General features: G+C 47.7%; 1 protein-coding gene across 5 annotated transcripts in view; it reads left to right on the plus strand.

Annotated features, from left to right (window-relative positions):
• The first annotated feature begins 9,774 nt into the window (after positions 1-9,774).
• Positions 9,775-16,419, plus strand: part of CUX2 (cut like homeobox 2) — a 264,392-nt gene continuing 257,747 nt past the window's right edge. For 3 of the 5 annotated variants that reach the window (XM_043557586.1, XM_043557587.1, XM_043557588.1), the window contains exon 1: positions 9,776-9,995. In XM_043557586.1, the coding sequence (XP_043413521.1) occupies positions 9,933-9,995 (63 nt within the window). In that variant the 5' untranslated portion in view covers positions 9,776-9,932. Of the gene's footprint in view, positions 9,996-16,419 lie in introns of all 5 variants that reach the window. The other 2 variants (XM_043557590.1, XM_043557589.1) reach the window with 1 other exon arrangement.

Genomic DNA, 16,419 nt, shown 5'->3' on the forward strand with positions numbered 1-16,419 from the left:
TTATTGGAGATCAAACCCACGAACCACGACATCATGACCTGAGCGGAAGTCAGACGCTTGATCGACAGCCACCCCAGGCATCCCAGTTGCATCTCCATTTACTCCCAAGTCTGACTTTAGACTCATTCCACGCTGTCCGACCCTAAGATGTACAGCAGTTGATTTTGTGCCCATGATGTCATTTGCTTCTTCCAAATACCTGTTTGAGGATTCTACCCTCATTTTATAGCTGAGCATACTGAGACTTGGGAGAGAAGCCAGCAAGTGGCAGGGAAGGGATTTAAGCTCCTTCCCCTGGACCCAGTGCTCTTTTCCCTGCCTTTGGCCAGGGAAATTGTTGCCCAGGGAAGGGAATAGGAGGAGAGAAGGCAACTCTAAAGGGGTAGGGGGTGCCCCAAAGTCTACCTTTGGACTCACTCTCTTATTGCCAGCCAGCCTGGTTGCTAATCAGAGCCTCTCAGGTCTCAGGGACGCTCAGGCTTGGAGTTGGGGTTGGTGTATACACCAAGTGTCCACCAGGTGGGGCTTTTGCCAAAGGCCGGGCTCCAGGAGGCCCCAGCAGAGGCCTTGCTGCCCCACCTTGGAAGGTACCAGCAGGCACACGCAACCGCATGGATCTACGCAGTATGCTTACCCGCGTGCACACATGGGCTATGTAAACCTGTGTGTGAGCACACAGATGTGTTCCAGAGAATCTGTTTATGGCTTGTGTTTAAATGTGCACGAATGGATGTGTGCATGGATGTGTGTGTATGCATGGTGTGCAGAGAAGTGTATGCAAACAATGTGAGAGCAAGCATGTATACATGTGTGCACATATGTGCAAATATATATGTGTGTGTGTATGTGCACAAAAGGGAATGTGGTACATGGGTGGTAGTTTAGACCCTGGCCTGAGGTATTGAGGATCATTTTAGAATCTCTCTCCTATGCTGTTTTCAGAGGCAGGGTCTCGGACAGAAACTGAGATGACATCTCAGGGTCCCTGATTTGCCACATTTGCCAAAGACCCTGAAGGACCCCAAGGATTTGGAGCAGGAGAGCTCATGCAGGAGGGCTAGATTTGCGTCTTGAGTCATGGTGTTTGAATGTGGAGGCCAGGGGTTGGAGGGGGAAGGGACTTTGCTCCTCCAGACACTGAGGGGTCCACAGAGGTTTCTGGGGTTGAAGGGATGGGAACCCAGCCTTCAAAGGAGAGCTTCTAGAGCCTTCATCTTGGGCCCCCTGAGCTTTAGAGCTGGAGACTGTAGGTGCAAGGGAGAGAGGGCTTTGGATTTCAGCCCTGACTGAGCCCCTCACCAGCTGGGAAATAAATTCAAAAATTTAAAGTGGAGGTGCCTGGGTGGCTCAGTTGCTTGAGCATCTGGCTCTTGATTTCACCTTGGGTCATGATCTCAGGGTCGTGGGATCAAGCCCCATGTTGGGCTCTGTGCTGAGCCTGGAGCATGCTTGGGATTCTCTCCCTCCCTTTCTCTCCTCTTCCACTCCCCCCCATTTGCACACGCTCATTCTCTCTCTCTCAAACAAACAAACAAACAAAAATTCAAAGTGAATTCAAAGCCCCACAGAAATTTAGAGGCCGCTGAGAAACAGAAGGGAAGGAAACAGAAGGGTGTTCAAGGTTAAGAACTTCAACCTTGACATCAAACAGAACAGGATTTGACCGCCAGCTCGGTTGCTTATAGGCTGGATGACCTTGGGCAAGTCACTTACCATCTCTGAGCCCCTATTTCCTCAGCTATTAAGGGGAGGAAATGGCAATACTTACCTCCAAGTGCTGTTACAAGGAGGAAATTAGATAATGGGCAGAGCGAGCCCAGCTTGTGGAAAGCAGACCATAAATGGCAGCATCACCATTATTTTCCTGTCTTGTGGGGACAAGTGGATCATCTTTTGATTTGTGGAACTCAAGAACTGAGAAATCAGAAGGTCCAAGGAGACTGAGAGAGTGGTAACTTAGGGACTGCTCCTGGGGCGACAGAGACCCCTGTTGGCTATGATTTGTCTGAATGGCATCTTCTAGAAGTACCTACATTTCCTTCCCTCCTGCCCTGAACAGCGGCAGCAGGAAAACCTAAAGCTGGGGTCATTAGTAGCAGGGCTACAAAGGGTGAGTTTTCCCACTCTGCTTCCAAGCCATTGTCCTATTGAGTGAACTAGGGCAAGCTATTCAGTTCTTCTGACCCTCAGCTTCCTTATTGGCAGAATGGGCACAGTGATGATAGAGGTGAGATTTAGGGAGAATGTTAGAGAGGTCCTCGGTGCATAGTAGGCACCACTATGACAGTGATGATGACAGTGCAGCAATAGAACAGGGACAAAATGAAAATTGTAAGCATTCATATCTCCCTGTTTCTCCAAAGGAGCAAAAAAATTCTTTTTTTTTTTTTTTTTTTTTGTTTGGCTTCCTATTTTGCTGACTAGATGAAATGTGAGAACCTCAGATTTGAAGAAGGAGCAATGAGAGAGGGAGGAGGGTGGAAATGGAGGAAGAGAGAGAAGGCACTGGGGAAGACAGCAAATAAGAGTGAGCGATGAATGAGAGAAGATGGACGAGCAGTTTGAGGGGAGAGAAATTAAAAATAGAGACTGGAGTGGTTGCTTTAATGAAGGGAACTTCAGGGAAAGAAAGAAGCAAAAAGGATTGTTAAGGTGTTAAGTGCTCCATGCCCTGCCCCTTAAGAAACCTGCAGTAACAACCTATACTCTTCATCAGGTTTTAGGGGTACAGTTTGTGGAATTTTATTTGGGCAGGTGGAGTGCCGGTAGGGGTGCTCCGTTCTTCTCAGGGCACAGGAAAGACCTATGGCTATCCTTGGGAGCTCATAGTCTTGGGGGCTGATGGAGTAATCAGCGCCCTAGTGGGCATGAAGCCAAATGGGGACACTCAAGCCAGATATGTGGGACCTGGGAGAGATGGAGAGCCAAATGTGTTCCCTTAATTCCGTGGTGTTTGTCTTGGAGGTCTTAGGTCCCTGTCTTGTTTGCACACTCCACTGCTAAAATAGGATGCAGAATTGGAAGGCCGGTTCCTGCCCAAGGGCCAGCTTCTCAGGGGCTCAGCAAAGCTGTGTGCCTGAAGAAGAGCCTGTACCAGTGCAAAGCAGAGTCCTAGAAACTCTAATTAGCTAATGTTTCTAAATCTCCTGGAAGCTGCCAAGTGCCAAGTGGTGTTTCATTCCGGGGATGCTCAAAGAAAATTCAGTCCTAGTTCTGGCTATAGATACAGCTCTGAAAGGGACCCTTGGCTATTACATGAGCAGAGCTATTAGAAAGCTGAAAAAAACAAACAAGCAAACAAACAAACAAAAAACCCAGACATGGCATAGTAAAGTGAGCTTAATAAGGATATAATTTCCAGTTAAACTGTTTTGTGCTATTGTAAAAAAAAAAAAAAAAAACAAACATGTTTTTTTCTTTAAATCCATAGTGTGCAGGTACCTCTACCTGGGGTTGATTTTTGTGTATGGTGTGAGGTAGGGATCTAATTCTATTTTTTTTCCTATATGGGTAGTTAGTTGGCCCAGCACCATATTGAAAATGAAGTCTGTCTTTTCCCCACTAGTTTATAATGCCAGCAACAAATGCCATGTATTTGTGTAAATCCATTCTATATTTGTGTAAATCTATTTCTAGGCTTGTAATTTTTTCCCCAGAGTCTATTTGTCCTTCTGCCTCGCTGTCTTTATTATTATAGCTTTATAATTAGTCTTAATATCTGATAGGAAAAATTCCCACATCTTATTATGCTTTAAATACCCTGACTATTCTTGGCCCTTGCATCTCCATAAAAAATTTAAGATGGGATTGTCATGTTCTGTGAAAAATCTTATTGGGATTTTGATTGGAATGGTCTTAAATTTACTGATTAATTTGGACAGAAATGACATCTTCACCATATTAAATCTTCCAGCTCATGAACATGGAATATCTCTCTATTTAGTCAGATCTTCTTTCATGGACATCTCAGATGGATGTGGTATTCTGTGGTGTCAGTCAGGGTCCCAGGAGAAAATAGATTCCCCCCCACCCCAGCCAAATGAAGATTCCTGATGATCATAAAAGAAATTAAGATAATGATGTGGAATTATAAGTGGCTTCTAAACACATTTTCCAGATCTAGTGTCTGTTAACTATATGATACCGAGTATTTTTTAACTTTTTTTGAAGTATCACACTTTAAGCAGAGGTGGGATTATTGCATAATAATTCTGTAACCTGCTTCTGTTCACTTTACCTCATATCCTAGACATCACTTCACTTCAACACATATAAATAACATTTACATTTCTTAATAACTGAATAGTGTTCTGTGGCAGGTTAGGGTCCCAGAAGGTACACTCAGCTGGGATTTTTAAATGAGACTATTTACAGAGCCGTGGGCAGGAGAATGTTGAGGCACCCAGATGCTAACAGGTGGGAAGCCATTTCCACCTCTGATCTGAAGGGGAGTGAGAAGGGAGAGAGCCCAGTGAGAGCAGAAAGACAGCTTGACCAGGACTATGGCTGTAAAAGGACCTAACCACTGCCACAACTGCAGTCAAGTAGGGAGAACTGGAAAATAAATCCCCAATCTTTCTCTCCTCCCACCTTCTTATTGCCAAGCAGGGCCTTCCATTGGCCAAATCCAACTGGAAACCAGAGAGCAAGGGAACCTGGGAGATGTAGTCCATGGAGGTCAGCTTCCTGGGGCATTGAGGGATGGGAGTGAATGGGGAAGGGGGGCAAACATGAGAGTAATCAGCACATTAGGCATACACTGTCATTTGTTTAACTTGTCCCTGACATTGGAGAGGAGTTAGGCAAAGGGAGCCTGTCCTTCTTGTGCTGTTCCTCTCCAGTTTGATTGATCAATCAGAGTTGGCACACGGTTAAGGCTGCAGCTCTTGCTTTCTGGGCATCTGCTTTTCCACCCATTAAGCTCAAGAGCCTCGGACCTGATGTGAGTGAACCTAGGTATCAGTCCTGGTTCTGCCCCTTCACAACCGTTTGACCATTTCTCTCTCAGGGCCTTAGTCTTTTCACCTGCAGTTTAGGAATGCAGATCCCTGCCCCATCCATTGTGAGGCCGATTACAATGATAGCCACTTGATAATTGCACATTTACATAGTGCTTCACATAGATTAAACTCATTTAATCATCATCATTTTGTACAATTATTAGCACCATTGTCCACCTGAGCAAAATGAGGCACAAAAAGGTAAAATAACTTAGTCAAGGCCACAGAGCTTATAAGTGGCAGAGCTGGAATTCATATCCAGACAGTCTTACTCCAGAGTCTTGCTCCTAACAATATATTGTGCTATATTTATTTATAAAGCATCCAACAACCAGTAGGTGCTTCATAATGGTAGTGGTTGACAGCATTGTGTCAGGAGTTTTGCACACAAGGAATTGGTGGTTTGGTCCTTACAGTCAGTCACTTCAGTCTCTGGATCTGGGACCTAACTATGAGCCTGCCTCCAGGAGTCACCCAGTGTCAGCCAGACACTCCCATATCCCTTACTCCTCTGCAAGGGCTGTCTAATGCTTCCAGATGAATTTGGAGTCTCCAGTTGTCTTTCTCCCTGCCTGGCAGCTGCGGTGGGCAGTGCAGAGCTACCGAAGGACATTTTCTTTTGTTTCAGCTTTGATGCTGGGGATTTCGCATATCATTATGTTCATGGCTAAGGACCTGCCATTATCTTCCCTGGGATTCTTACACAGTTTATGAATTTCCTAAAGGATCCGTCTCTCTGTCTGCTTCTGCTTTCAAGATAGTCTATCCCAAGCCACGCTCTGCTTCCTCTGGGGTGGAGAGAGGGTATCTTCTTTTCCATTGTAATTTTTTAAATACTCATCTTGATGTATATAGATCTTTGAGAATCAGGAATCAGCCAGGAACCTGTTTAAGTTTTTTATATCTGTGTGTGTGTGTGTGTGTGTGTGTGTGTGTGTGTGTGTGTTTATGTGTGTTTGAGGTAGAGAAAGTGTGTGCTAAGAATATGAAAAACAGCTTTTCACAAAAATATTTAATATTTTAGTCCTTTAGTTTTCAAATCCAAGGCTGATTGCTGAAAGAGTGTTTCCTGGTTTACCATCTTTCATTAAGGATCACCTATAATAATATAATTTCCCCAGCTAACTGTTTAGGGGGGTAAACACTTAACTGCTTAATTCATTATTGCTGAGCTTGAGACGGTAACAGATGCCTTTGGAATATAAGCCCTCACATCTAATAAGGCACAGGCTCACAATGCGCTTGGAATATGGTGGGGAGAGACGGCTGAAATTTATTTTGTGAATAAAGCAATAAGCCACTAAGCAAAGCTAATATGTTTCGGCCCAGGCAGAAAGACACGATCATTCAGTATTTATGTAGCAACCCATTCCTCAGTGGGACTGCAAGTTTCTACCATTAAAATTGTCGGAATCCTTCAGAGACCCACTGCATTAAGTCATTTAAAAATATCACAGACTTAAAACAATCTGAATTATTGGATTTTCTTGCTGCTCTTCAGTAAGCATGTTTGCTGTGGCAATTTCCTGCTCGGTCAAAGGTGCAGCCTATGTCAGTCAGGAAAGTAGAAAAGTTCCATGCAGAATTTTTATTCTGAAGCCCAGTAGTCTATAACAGCTGAAACAAAGTCAAACATAAATTTATTTTTCTTTCTTTTAACTTTTTCTTTTGACATAATTTCAAATTCCCAGAAAGGTTGCAAGGAAAGTAGGAAGAATTTCTGTGTACACTTCATCTAGAATCCTCAAATGTTACATTTTGTAACATTTGCTATATCATTCACTCTAGATAGATATAAACAAATATATGCATGTTATTTTTGCCTGAACCGTTTGAGAATTAGTTGGAGACATGATGTCTGTTCTTTACCCCTAAATACTTTATGTTGTTCTCTAAAAACAAGGCTATTTTGTTATATAGCCACACACCAGGAAATCAACCAGGAAATTAACATTGATATAATCCCATTATCTAATCTATTGACTTTATTCTAAGTTTGCCATGGGCTCTAATTAATGCACTGTATAGTAAAAGAAAATCCCAGATCATACGTTTTAATCATTTGTGGAGCCTCTTTTGCTTCTTTTATCTGGAATAGTTCCTTAGTCTTTCTGTGTTTCATGTGACATTGACATTTTTAAAAAGAACGGTCTATTTTGTAGAATTCTTCCTCCATTTGGGTTTGTCTAATATTTCTTCACAATTAGATTCAGATTATACACTTTTGGCAGGAATATCACAGAAACAATGTTGTGTCCTTCTCGGTACATCATATCAGGAGGTACACAATGTCAATTTATTCCATGACTGCAAAGTCAGACATAAATTTAAAATAGTCTTTCATCAAAACCTTGGTTTGTTAAAAATTGCTTTGAAGGGTTTCACACTCACTCCAGATTCTCTATTACAGGTCTTTAAAAAACAGACTCAGGGGCGCCTGGGTGGCACAGTCGGTTAAGCGTCCGACTTCAGCCAGGTCACGATCTCGCGGTCTGTGAGTTCCAGCCCCGCGTCAGGCTCTGGGCTGATGGCTCAGAGCCTGGAGCCTGTTTCCGATTCTGTGTCTCCCTCTCTCTCTGTCCCTCCCCCGTTCATGCTCTGTCTCTCTCTGTCCCAAAAATGAATAAACGTTGAAAAAAAAATTAAAAAAAAAATAAAAAACAGACTCAAAGACAAGGAAGCTGAAAGCTTTACAGATGCTCAGGAGAAACTGTAGCCATTAAAAAAAAATTGCAATGTGATAGTTATGAAATTTCCCTAAATTCATTTTGCAGAATGAGAGCTGTAATTTAAACGTGAAGTTATCGAGAGCTGAGATAAACCACACATCACGTGCAATTTAATCTGGCAAGGAAACAGGCCACTCGGAATTGCTAACTAGGCCTAATTCATTACATCTTGGTGAATGCTGTACTTTTGGTCTTACGAGTCTTTCAAATTGCGCATTAATATATTTACCCAGGCCTCATGGAAAATGTATGGGGATGGTAACAGAAATACTGTATCCTTGTTTAAATCACATTACATTTTTTAAACAGCTCAAGTGATTGCTCAGAAAGATCACACCTTCTTCTGAAGCATTTATGAAACAATTATTTACATTACATTAAAAACTTTAATTGCCTTGAAGCACGTGCTCTGAGATACAAATATTGGAAAATCATCAAAAATATCCATCACAATTCTCTCTCCTTTACAACTCTTCTAAACTTTATCTTTTTTACAACCTTCTGTATTGATCTATTGTCCCAGACCAAGAGTGATGTCAGAAGTCCAAGCTGGGTCATAAAAAGAGAATATAATTTCCATTTGCTGTCTATAAAAGCATATCTTTGACCAGAGAAAAAGGGAGGAAATGCCCTTTTGTGGGAGAGGGGGAGGGTGGGGTGGGACTTGGCAGGGGATATGCCAGAGAAGGAGAGTGACCCCAAGGTCAGGAGCAGGAGGTGGGGTAAGTAGGTTGGTGATGGAGGGGTTTAGGGGGTCTGAGATCCTCCTAGGTGTGGGATGTTGGGAGGGGACTGGGAACCTCTAGCTTGCACAGAGGCAAAATGAAGGAAAAATGTAAAGGAAGAAACTTAGTCACCCCTATTGTCCAGGGTCAGAAATTGCAAAATACGGGAACCTCCCTCTAGCTAGGCTTAAGGCCATCTCCCAGAAGACCATCATAATAAAGGAGCCTCATACTGCAAAGGACCTGGGGTCCCCAGCTAGAAGGGCCCCTGAATAATAATGATAATAACACTAGCAGAAACATCTGTAGTCGCTGAGAATTCAAAACCCCCACAGCAGGGCTAGGGCTCCCTCAACAGATCATAACAACAAATGCTAACCCATTCAACACAAAAGCCAACCCACTGCGGAGGGAAACGCGCTCCAGATATTTGGCTAAGAATCTCCTCCCAACAGTGAAACGGCCTCCCATTCTAAAGTTGTGAGGAGCCCGTATAATTAGACCCCCAAATAATAAGTTGTAAGAATTCCTGAAGCCCGCCCCCACCCCCTCGCCCTGCAGACTCCTGAGCTCTGGCTAAGGCGCCGCCCCCCAATAATAATCATAACAATAATGGCTTGGAAACTGCGCGCGGCAGTGGTGATGTTTCCCACGACTCAGTGGCGCCCCCGGGCGGCTCCCACCCGTCGGCAGGCAGGCTCCCACAAGCCCGTCCGCCAGCGAGTCTTCTCGGCCCTACCTGCGGGCTGCTACCCTCCGATCCGAAGCTTAGCAGGCGGAGGAGCGGTGGCAGCCCGAGGCACGTGTTGTGTGTCCTCTGATTGCAAAAGAAAAAAAAAAATGCATCGCAAACTATTAACTTTTTTTTTAAGTATGCAATGTAGGGAGTGGGGGGTAGACAGGTGCGAAGCAGGGGGGTGTAGGCGCTCCTCTCGCCGGCCTCCCGCAGCACACCCCTCCCAAACTTCCCTTTGCATTGATCAGCACGTTACGTCAGTATTGATAAGTTTGCAAAAAGCCAAAGTCAAGTGCAATCGCGCGGCACACCGACCCCGGACTTGGGGGGGAGATGCAGCGAGCGCTCCGCGGGCCCGGGAGCCGGCTGCAGGCAGGGCAGCGGCGGCGCCGTCGCCTCTCGAAGAGGCTGCCTCCCCCCCACCCTCCCCTCCCGCCCCATCCCCGGCCGCCTCCCCCGGGCGGGTGCCGAGCTCCCCGCCCGGCGCGCTCCGCCCGCGCCCTCCGGGGGTCGGGGGGGCGCACGGCTCCCGGGCCCGGCGGCGGCGGCGGCGGCGCGGCGGCGCCGAGGGGCAGCGGGTGGCAGGAGGCCGGGGGACGCCCAAGGGGCCCCGGGCGGCGGCGCTCAGGGCCCGAGCGGCCAGCGGCGGCCCCGGGGCTGGGGGGAGTCCAGCCCGGATATTGAGTGCAGCCATTGAGAAAAGCCAAACTCTTGTGTGTGTGCGTCTCGAATAGCCCCCAAGATGGCCGCCAATGTGGGATCGATGTTTCAATATTGGAAGCGATTTGATCTACGGCGACTCCAGGTTAGTGTGGGCAGTGCCGGCCGCGCGGCCGTGGGGAGCCCTGGGGCGCGCCCTGAGCGCATTGGGGAGGTCCCCGGGAGGGTGGGCGGGCGCCCCGGGGCGCCGGGCGGCGGCTGCTGGGGCTCGCTGGGGCTCGGCTGCCCGCTGCCCATCGATAGGTATTAGGAATTGATCTCGCCGCTGCTCTTTGTTCGGTTCAATCATCGATTAGCCGCCGCGACCATGGAGAAGCGCTAGTGAGCCCTCGGCCCAGGGAGCGAGCCGGCGGGAGAACGGCCGAGCGAGGCGCGGGGAAGGCAGAGGCTGCGGTCCCGGGCAGGGGGCTGCCGGCGGGACCCCCGGCAGCCCCCCTTGCTCTGCACTTTGCGCGCCTCCCAACTTCGCGGCGCCCGGGGAGGCCGCGGAGCGCGCCGCGTGCCGGTCCGCGCCCGGCTGGGGCTTGGGCGAGGGAGGGAGGGAGCTGGCGGGCAGGGAGGTGGAGGAGGAGGAGGAGAAGGAGAAGAGAGGAGGAGGCTGCTGGGGTTGGCGTGGAGGCGGCTCCGCGCCCCGCCGGCCGCCGGCACCTCCGCCGCCGCCTGCTTGGCTGCGCAGCCCGGACGCGCCGCCACCCAGGGGCCGCCGCTGCTGCCGCCGCAGCCACCATCGCCGGACTGGCCGCCTGCGCCGGCAGATCTCTCCTCGGTCGGGCCGGGTTCTTGGGGTTCGTCTTTGCTTCTTGCTTTTTCCCCCCTTCCACCTTCTTTCCAAGTCTAAATGGGGACGGGCGGTGGAGATGGGCCCGGGGCGCGCGCAAGTTTGCGCTGCAGCCTCGGGGGCCGTGGAGAGCTGGGAGCTGCGCAGAGCAGGTGACTCCCGGCTCTCGGGCCCATGGGAACTTTTAAATGGGAGATTCCCTCACTGTCTTCTGCCTTCTGCTTTCCCTCCCGCCACTCCCCCCTTTTCTTTTTTTCTCTCTTTTCTCTCTCTTTCCCCAGGGCTACTCCCTCCCAAACACCGGCACTTTATCCTTACTCCACCCTTCTCTGGGAGGCTGTATGTCTCCCCCAGATTTGGGGGTGTTCTCCGCTGATACCCTAGGAGGTGGAGTGGAGGTAGAATCTCAGAGAACACCCGCTGGAGGTACAGCTCTAGCCTCCGTTCTTTCTGGGGTGCCCCAGGACGCTCCTGTCAAATCCCCCCAAACCCCAGAGTCTTGCAAAGTCTCGGCAGGCAGTGGCAACAAGGGGCGGGGAAGTGTTGCTGAGAACCAGGCGATTAGAACATCTTGCCTTGGCCTTGACATTCGCCTTAGAAGTGAGAGCATCAATCTGGAGATCAAAAGGGACCCCACTTTTTTCTTTTTTGAAAATCCGCCTGCAGATTTCCTTAAGTTTCTTCTGATAAGTCGTTCCTATACTCCCCTCCTCCTGGCTGGCCTCTTCCCAGCCCCCTCCTTCCTAACTCCCTACTCCCCACTCGCCCCCTCCCCCAGCCATTGAGCTGGAGAGAAAATCGGGGCACTCAAGCATGCAGTTAATAACTGCGAGTGCCTTGCAATTCCAGGTCCTCACTCGAGTTGGGGCTACAGTTTGGTGGCCAGCTGAGGCGGGCCAGGCTGTGAGCTCTGCTTGCTGGTTTAAATGATGCTAAAGTGGCCTTTCTGGAAGAGTGGGGGTGTGTGTGTGTGGGAGAGAGGAAGGGAGGGAAAGGGAGGGGGAGAGAGAGGGAAATAGAGAAGAGAGAGAGAGGGAGAGAGGGAGTTGGGCAGCCACATTGGGCTTGGCACGAAGGCCAATGGTAATCGTATTCCCTGCTAATGTTTGTAAATGAGACCGGGGCACGGCTGGGGGACAGCGTCTTTATTTATGATTGATGTTCTGTAACATAAGGAATGACAAGAACGTGGCAGACAAGAGGAGAGGAACCAGAAGGGCTGGCGAAAGCCCTTTGCAGGGTCCTATTGTTATTCTGGGCTGGAGAAAATTTCCGCGTCGAGATTTACAGCGCTGGTATTTGCTCCCGGTTGGCCAGAATGTCAGTTAACACAATTTTCATTAGATAACTCGTTTTCAATCCAGGGAGCTGGAACTGCAGTAGGGAGGGGTGGGTAGAGCTGGGGCTGGGTGCTGAGGGGTGGGTGCGGCTCCCAAGGGGCTGATTTCTGAGCTGGGGGAGGGGGTTTGAACCTCCCTTCCTTCTCCAGCTCTGGGGTCTAACATGGAGCTGTTGAGGTCACCCAAATCTTGACTCCATTTGGACTCCCATTGATCTAGGAACCCTTTGTTAGGGTGTTAGAAGATACTGAGGTGGCTGAGGTGGAAAAGCAAATTTGAACTGGAAACGATGAAGGTGGGAGGTAGAGTCTTGTTCAGGTAAAGGGGAAATGGGGCCAACACCCCCACCCCCACAGCGGTGGGGGTGGGGGTGTTTATTAAGAAAATGGCTGGTGTGTCTGGCACAAAAGGAGAAGGCTCTCAGGGAAGGGGGTAAGCTCATTTACATGGATATTAAGTGTGGGGGGGTGTCCCTGAGGGAGTTTGAAAGGCTGCACACTTCTAGAGAGCAGAGAAATAAACGAGGCAAGCTGAGCCGCATGCAAACATTGAGACCCTCACATCTGCCACGGTCATCATGAAGTGTTCAGTGGCTCCCCGGCCCAACAGGCCTGCAGCTTCCCCCCATATTCTCACTGATGGCATTTTTGTTGGAAACGGATTATGAGCCTAAGCACTTTTGCCTGGGATCATCTCTTGTGCATAATGCTAATGACTCCTACGCCACACTTTTATTTTCATTTTTTTCCCTTCCTCCTTTCCTCTTATAGGGGAGATAACCAGAAAGGAAAACTTCTGCTGGCTTGCTCTGAGATCCGGGTGGGAGAGGCGGGCCCCCACCCCAGGGCCTGTGCAGGCCGAGAGCTTTGAGCCCACTCATCACACGGCCCAGCTGCCTGTGAGTGTGAGGAGGTGTGTGGCTTCAATTCTTGGTTGTTCAGGTTGAGTGGTTTCTCGAAGCCTGGTTGCTGAGCATTAAAGTGGCCGAGGCAGCAAAGGTGTCCTGTGTTCCCAGGCCAGACCATGCTGCTGACGCCACCCCAATCCCGGCAAGAGAGGTGACCTTGTACCGACCCAGCATACAGCCCTCCGGAAGTATATATTTTTTCAAATATGGAAGCAGTCCAGTTATTCCTTATAGCGCTGTCTCTGAACACAGCAGTGCCGTTTCCCTAGGAGGGAAGTCAGTCAGCAAGTCTTAAGGACTTGTGACTGATGGCAAAGATGTTCTGACGTGTGGACCCCCGAAACTGCTTCCCCCTTTCCTTTCTCCCTTTTTTTTCCCTCTGCTGCTAGCAGTCCAGGAAACGAGAAGAAATAAAATTCTATCCCAAAGATAATGCTAGACATATTTCATTTGGTTATAAGATTGCTTTATGATGAACATTACTAATGCAGTATTTTTTTATGGCTTTTCTGTGTATAATCATTGTAACTGGATTCATACCTTTATGATTTTCTGCTTTACTTTGCCACTTTTTTTATGATGCTCTAGGTCCAGTCTCCCATGCTATCTTTTAATTTTTTTTTTCCTTTAATAGTGCTAATCAAGCTAACCAAGAGTTAAGGGTGTCCAGTTGAAATGAGGGTGCCAATCCAAATTCACATCTGTGTTTTTTGGAGGAAAGAGATTGGCTAGAGAGACCACATAGTACAAGTTTCAGAGGAAGAGGTAAATTCTGCTTAGGGTTTGAGCATTCAGGGAGGAAGATTGACAGGGCAAGCGAGAGGCCGGACTTTTTTAAGGAGTTTGGAGAAACTTTTGGGAAGATGTGCATGGGAGATGGGGCTTGATGGAATGTTTTTGCCTGCTTAAAGTTTAGTAAAGAGCGTGGATGTGATTAAAATATTATAACCTTATGATATTCTGAAGTGCATAAATTTTACATATCAGCCACAGAGAGTTTAGACATCCATTAGAGTCTCTGACAGCTTGACTTATCTAAATGTGCTATCATTTAACAATGTGTCAAAATTCCTCTTTCTATAGATGACAGCAGTAAATAAGCTATCAGCCCTGTTGGCGGAATCCTAACTTTGGAAACTTCGCTGTAATAGAATTGCTGCTGGGGTGGGGAGCATGAGCAGACCAGGCTTGCCATAGCCCGGGGCCATAAGATGGGTTGGCATTAGGCAAGGGCTGTGGGTGGGTTGGAGGGGGGAGCACAGGGGGTGAGGGAAGATTTCTAATAGTAGTTCTGTAAGACCAAACAATTGGACAGCCCCCTGGACCCTTACAAATCCAACCAGTGGGTGACCCCATTCCATCTGCCTCTCCCATTCGTTGGAACCCACACCCCATGGGCCTTTTTTTGCAGAAGGAGCTAGAAACAGGTGTTAGAGAATTTATTTAAAGAACCTAGCAGTCTTTTCTGGGCATCCCCAAATTCTGAATTCTCAACTAGACAGAAATTGCTTCCCAAAGATGAGTTCTCTCTTTGCTAAAAGAAAAACAAGCAATGTCTCATCTCTGACCACCTTTGCTGTTTGAGGTCTTGAGGGTTGTTGTTTTTTTTTTTTTTTTATAAAAAAACCTGGATTCACTGTAGAAAATTGAGAAACCACAGACAAGCCTAAAAAAACAAATAAGCATCTGAGTAGGTTATTTCAGATGAACATGATGCTACTTTGACCAGAGGGAATAGCTTTTGTAGTGGTGATGGTGGTTTTTCTTGTATTCCTTCTCTCTCCCTCCTTCCCTTCTCTTCCTTCTCTTCTTCTTCTTCCTCCTCCTCTCTCCCATTAAAGAGAGGATTCTGTCTTTGAACTTGACATTTTGTCATGGTACTCTTTCTTCCAGCAGATGGGATTTTAAACACGAGCACCTTAGCTGGTGCTAAATTGGGTCCTGGATGTTGGTGGACATGGCTGTCCAAAAACTGTGGCTTTCTCTGCTGGTTCCTGAAAGGCTGAATTTCTGGTGGCTTCCAGTTATCTAATTCAGAGGCCCAGCCTGGCAGAGGTTGAGTGTGGGAAGGGGACTCAGGTGATGGCTTGCCTTTATTTCTGGTCTTGGAATTCAGGGTCCAGTCTCCTGTTTGATTTTTCTCTCTGGGGTGTGCTCTTTATTTGTGACAGTGGTTTATATTGTAGTTGTCAGGGAAGGTGGAGGTAGTTGGCAGAGGGGAAGGGCCCAAGAGCTCTTATCTGTATAGCCTCTGGCACTCATGGATGAATCACCCAACATCCCAAGTCTCCTGTTTCTTAATCCATCTCACAGGTCAGTTGTGCCCATCTGGTCTGCTGTACCAGGTCGTTGTAAAAGGTGAAGGGAGCTGACATACTTTGCATGACAGTTAAAATGTATTGTCTTTTAATGCCTTGGGGCCCACTGTGCAGGTGATGGGGGACTTTTGGCCTTTTAAGCAGTTTTTGAGACAAGCAATTATGTGCAGGACAGAGTTCTTGGTTTCTAAGCCTTGATGAGCCATTCACAGAAATGACTTGTAGTGTTTTGCAGGATGTGGACAATATTCCCATTATACATAGATTAAAATCCCAAGTCCTTTCCCCTGATTGCAAGGCTCCTCACGATCTGCACACACCCGACCCCGCCCCCCCCCCCCCCCCCCCCCCCCAGCCTTATCTCTCTGGCTTCATCTCCAGCCCCTCTCCCCTTACTCACTCTGCTGCAGTCACAATGGCCTTCTTTTTGTCCCTCAAACACATTGAGCACATTCCTACCTCAGGGCCTTTGCACTTGCAGTTCCCTCCACCTAATACTCTTTTCCTCCAGATCCTCCTATCCTCTTCCAGATCCTCCTGTGTCTAGCTCCTGCATTTCATTCAGTCTCAGCCCAAATATCAAGACCACTCAGCCTAAAGAAGGCTGAAGAAGCTTCTACAACCTCTTTTATCCTTTAATATGCAGATGTGCTTCTGTGTCTCTAAAGGAGGTGTTTCCCCTGAGGTTTTTGACCTCATAACCTTCTCAGGGTGTGGCATCTTTATACATTCTAGGAAATCATCTAGGTCTGCCATCAGAGGTGGCAAACTTTTTCTGTGCAAAGTCAGGTAATAATATACTTCAGGCTTTGTGGGCTGTATGGTCTCTGTTGTAAGTACTCCATTCTGTCATTGTAGCATGAAACTAGCCGTAGACAGTGAGAATGGACAGGCATGGCTGTATTCCAGTAAAACCTTACAAAAAACATGCAGAGGGCTAGATTTGGCCTGAGCACCATAGTTTGCTCACCTGGTCCTCTGGTTTTATGTGACGGCTGTTATTACTGGCTGTGGCATGACTGAAGTTTTACACTTTTCAGTTAAGACTATTAAGATGGATCAAAGTTAATACTGTAAACTAGTTCTTTACTTTTTACCTCAAGAGGGAAGTATAAGGAGTAGGATGATGAGGGGCCCCTGCCTGACTTGCAGTCCTGGTACTATCA

This window comes from Prionailurus bengalensis, chromosome D3 (genome assembly GCF_016509475.1).
Source record: "Prionailurus bengalensis isolate Pbe53 chromosome D3, Fcat_Pben_1.1_paternal_pri, whole genome shotgun sequence".
In the NCBI taxonomy this organism is placed as follows: domain Eukaryota; kingdom Metazoa; phylum Chordata; class Mammalia; order Carnivora; family Felidae; genus Prionailurus; species Prionailurus bengalensis.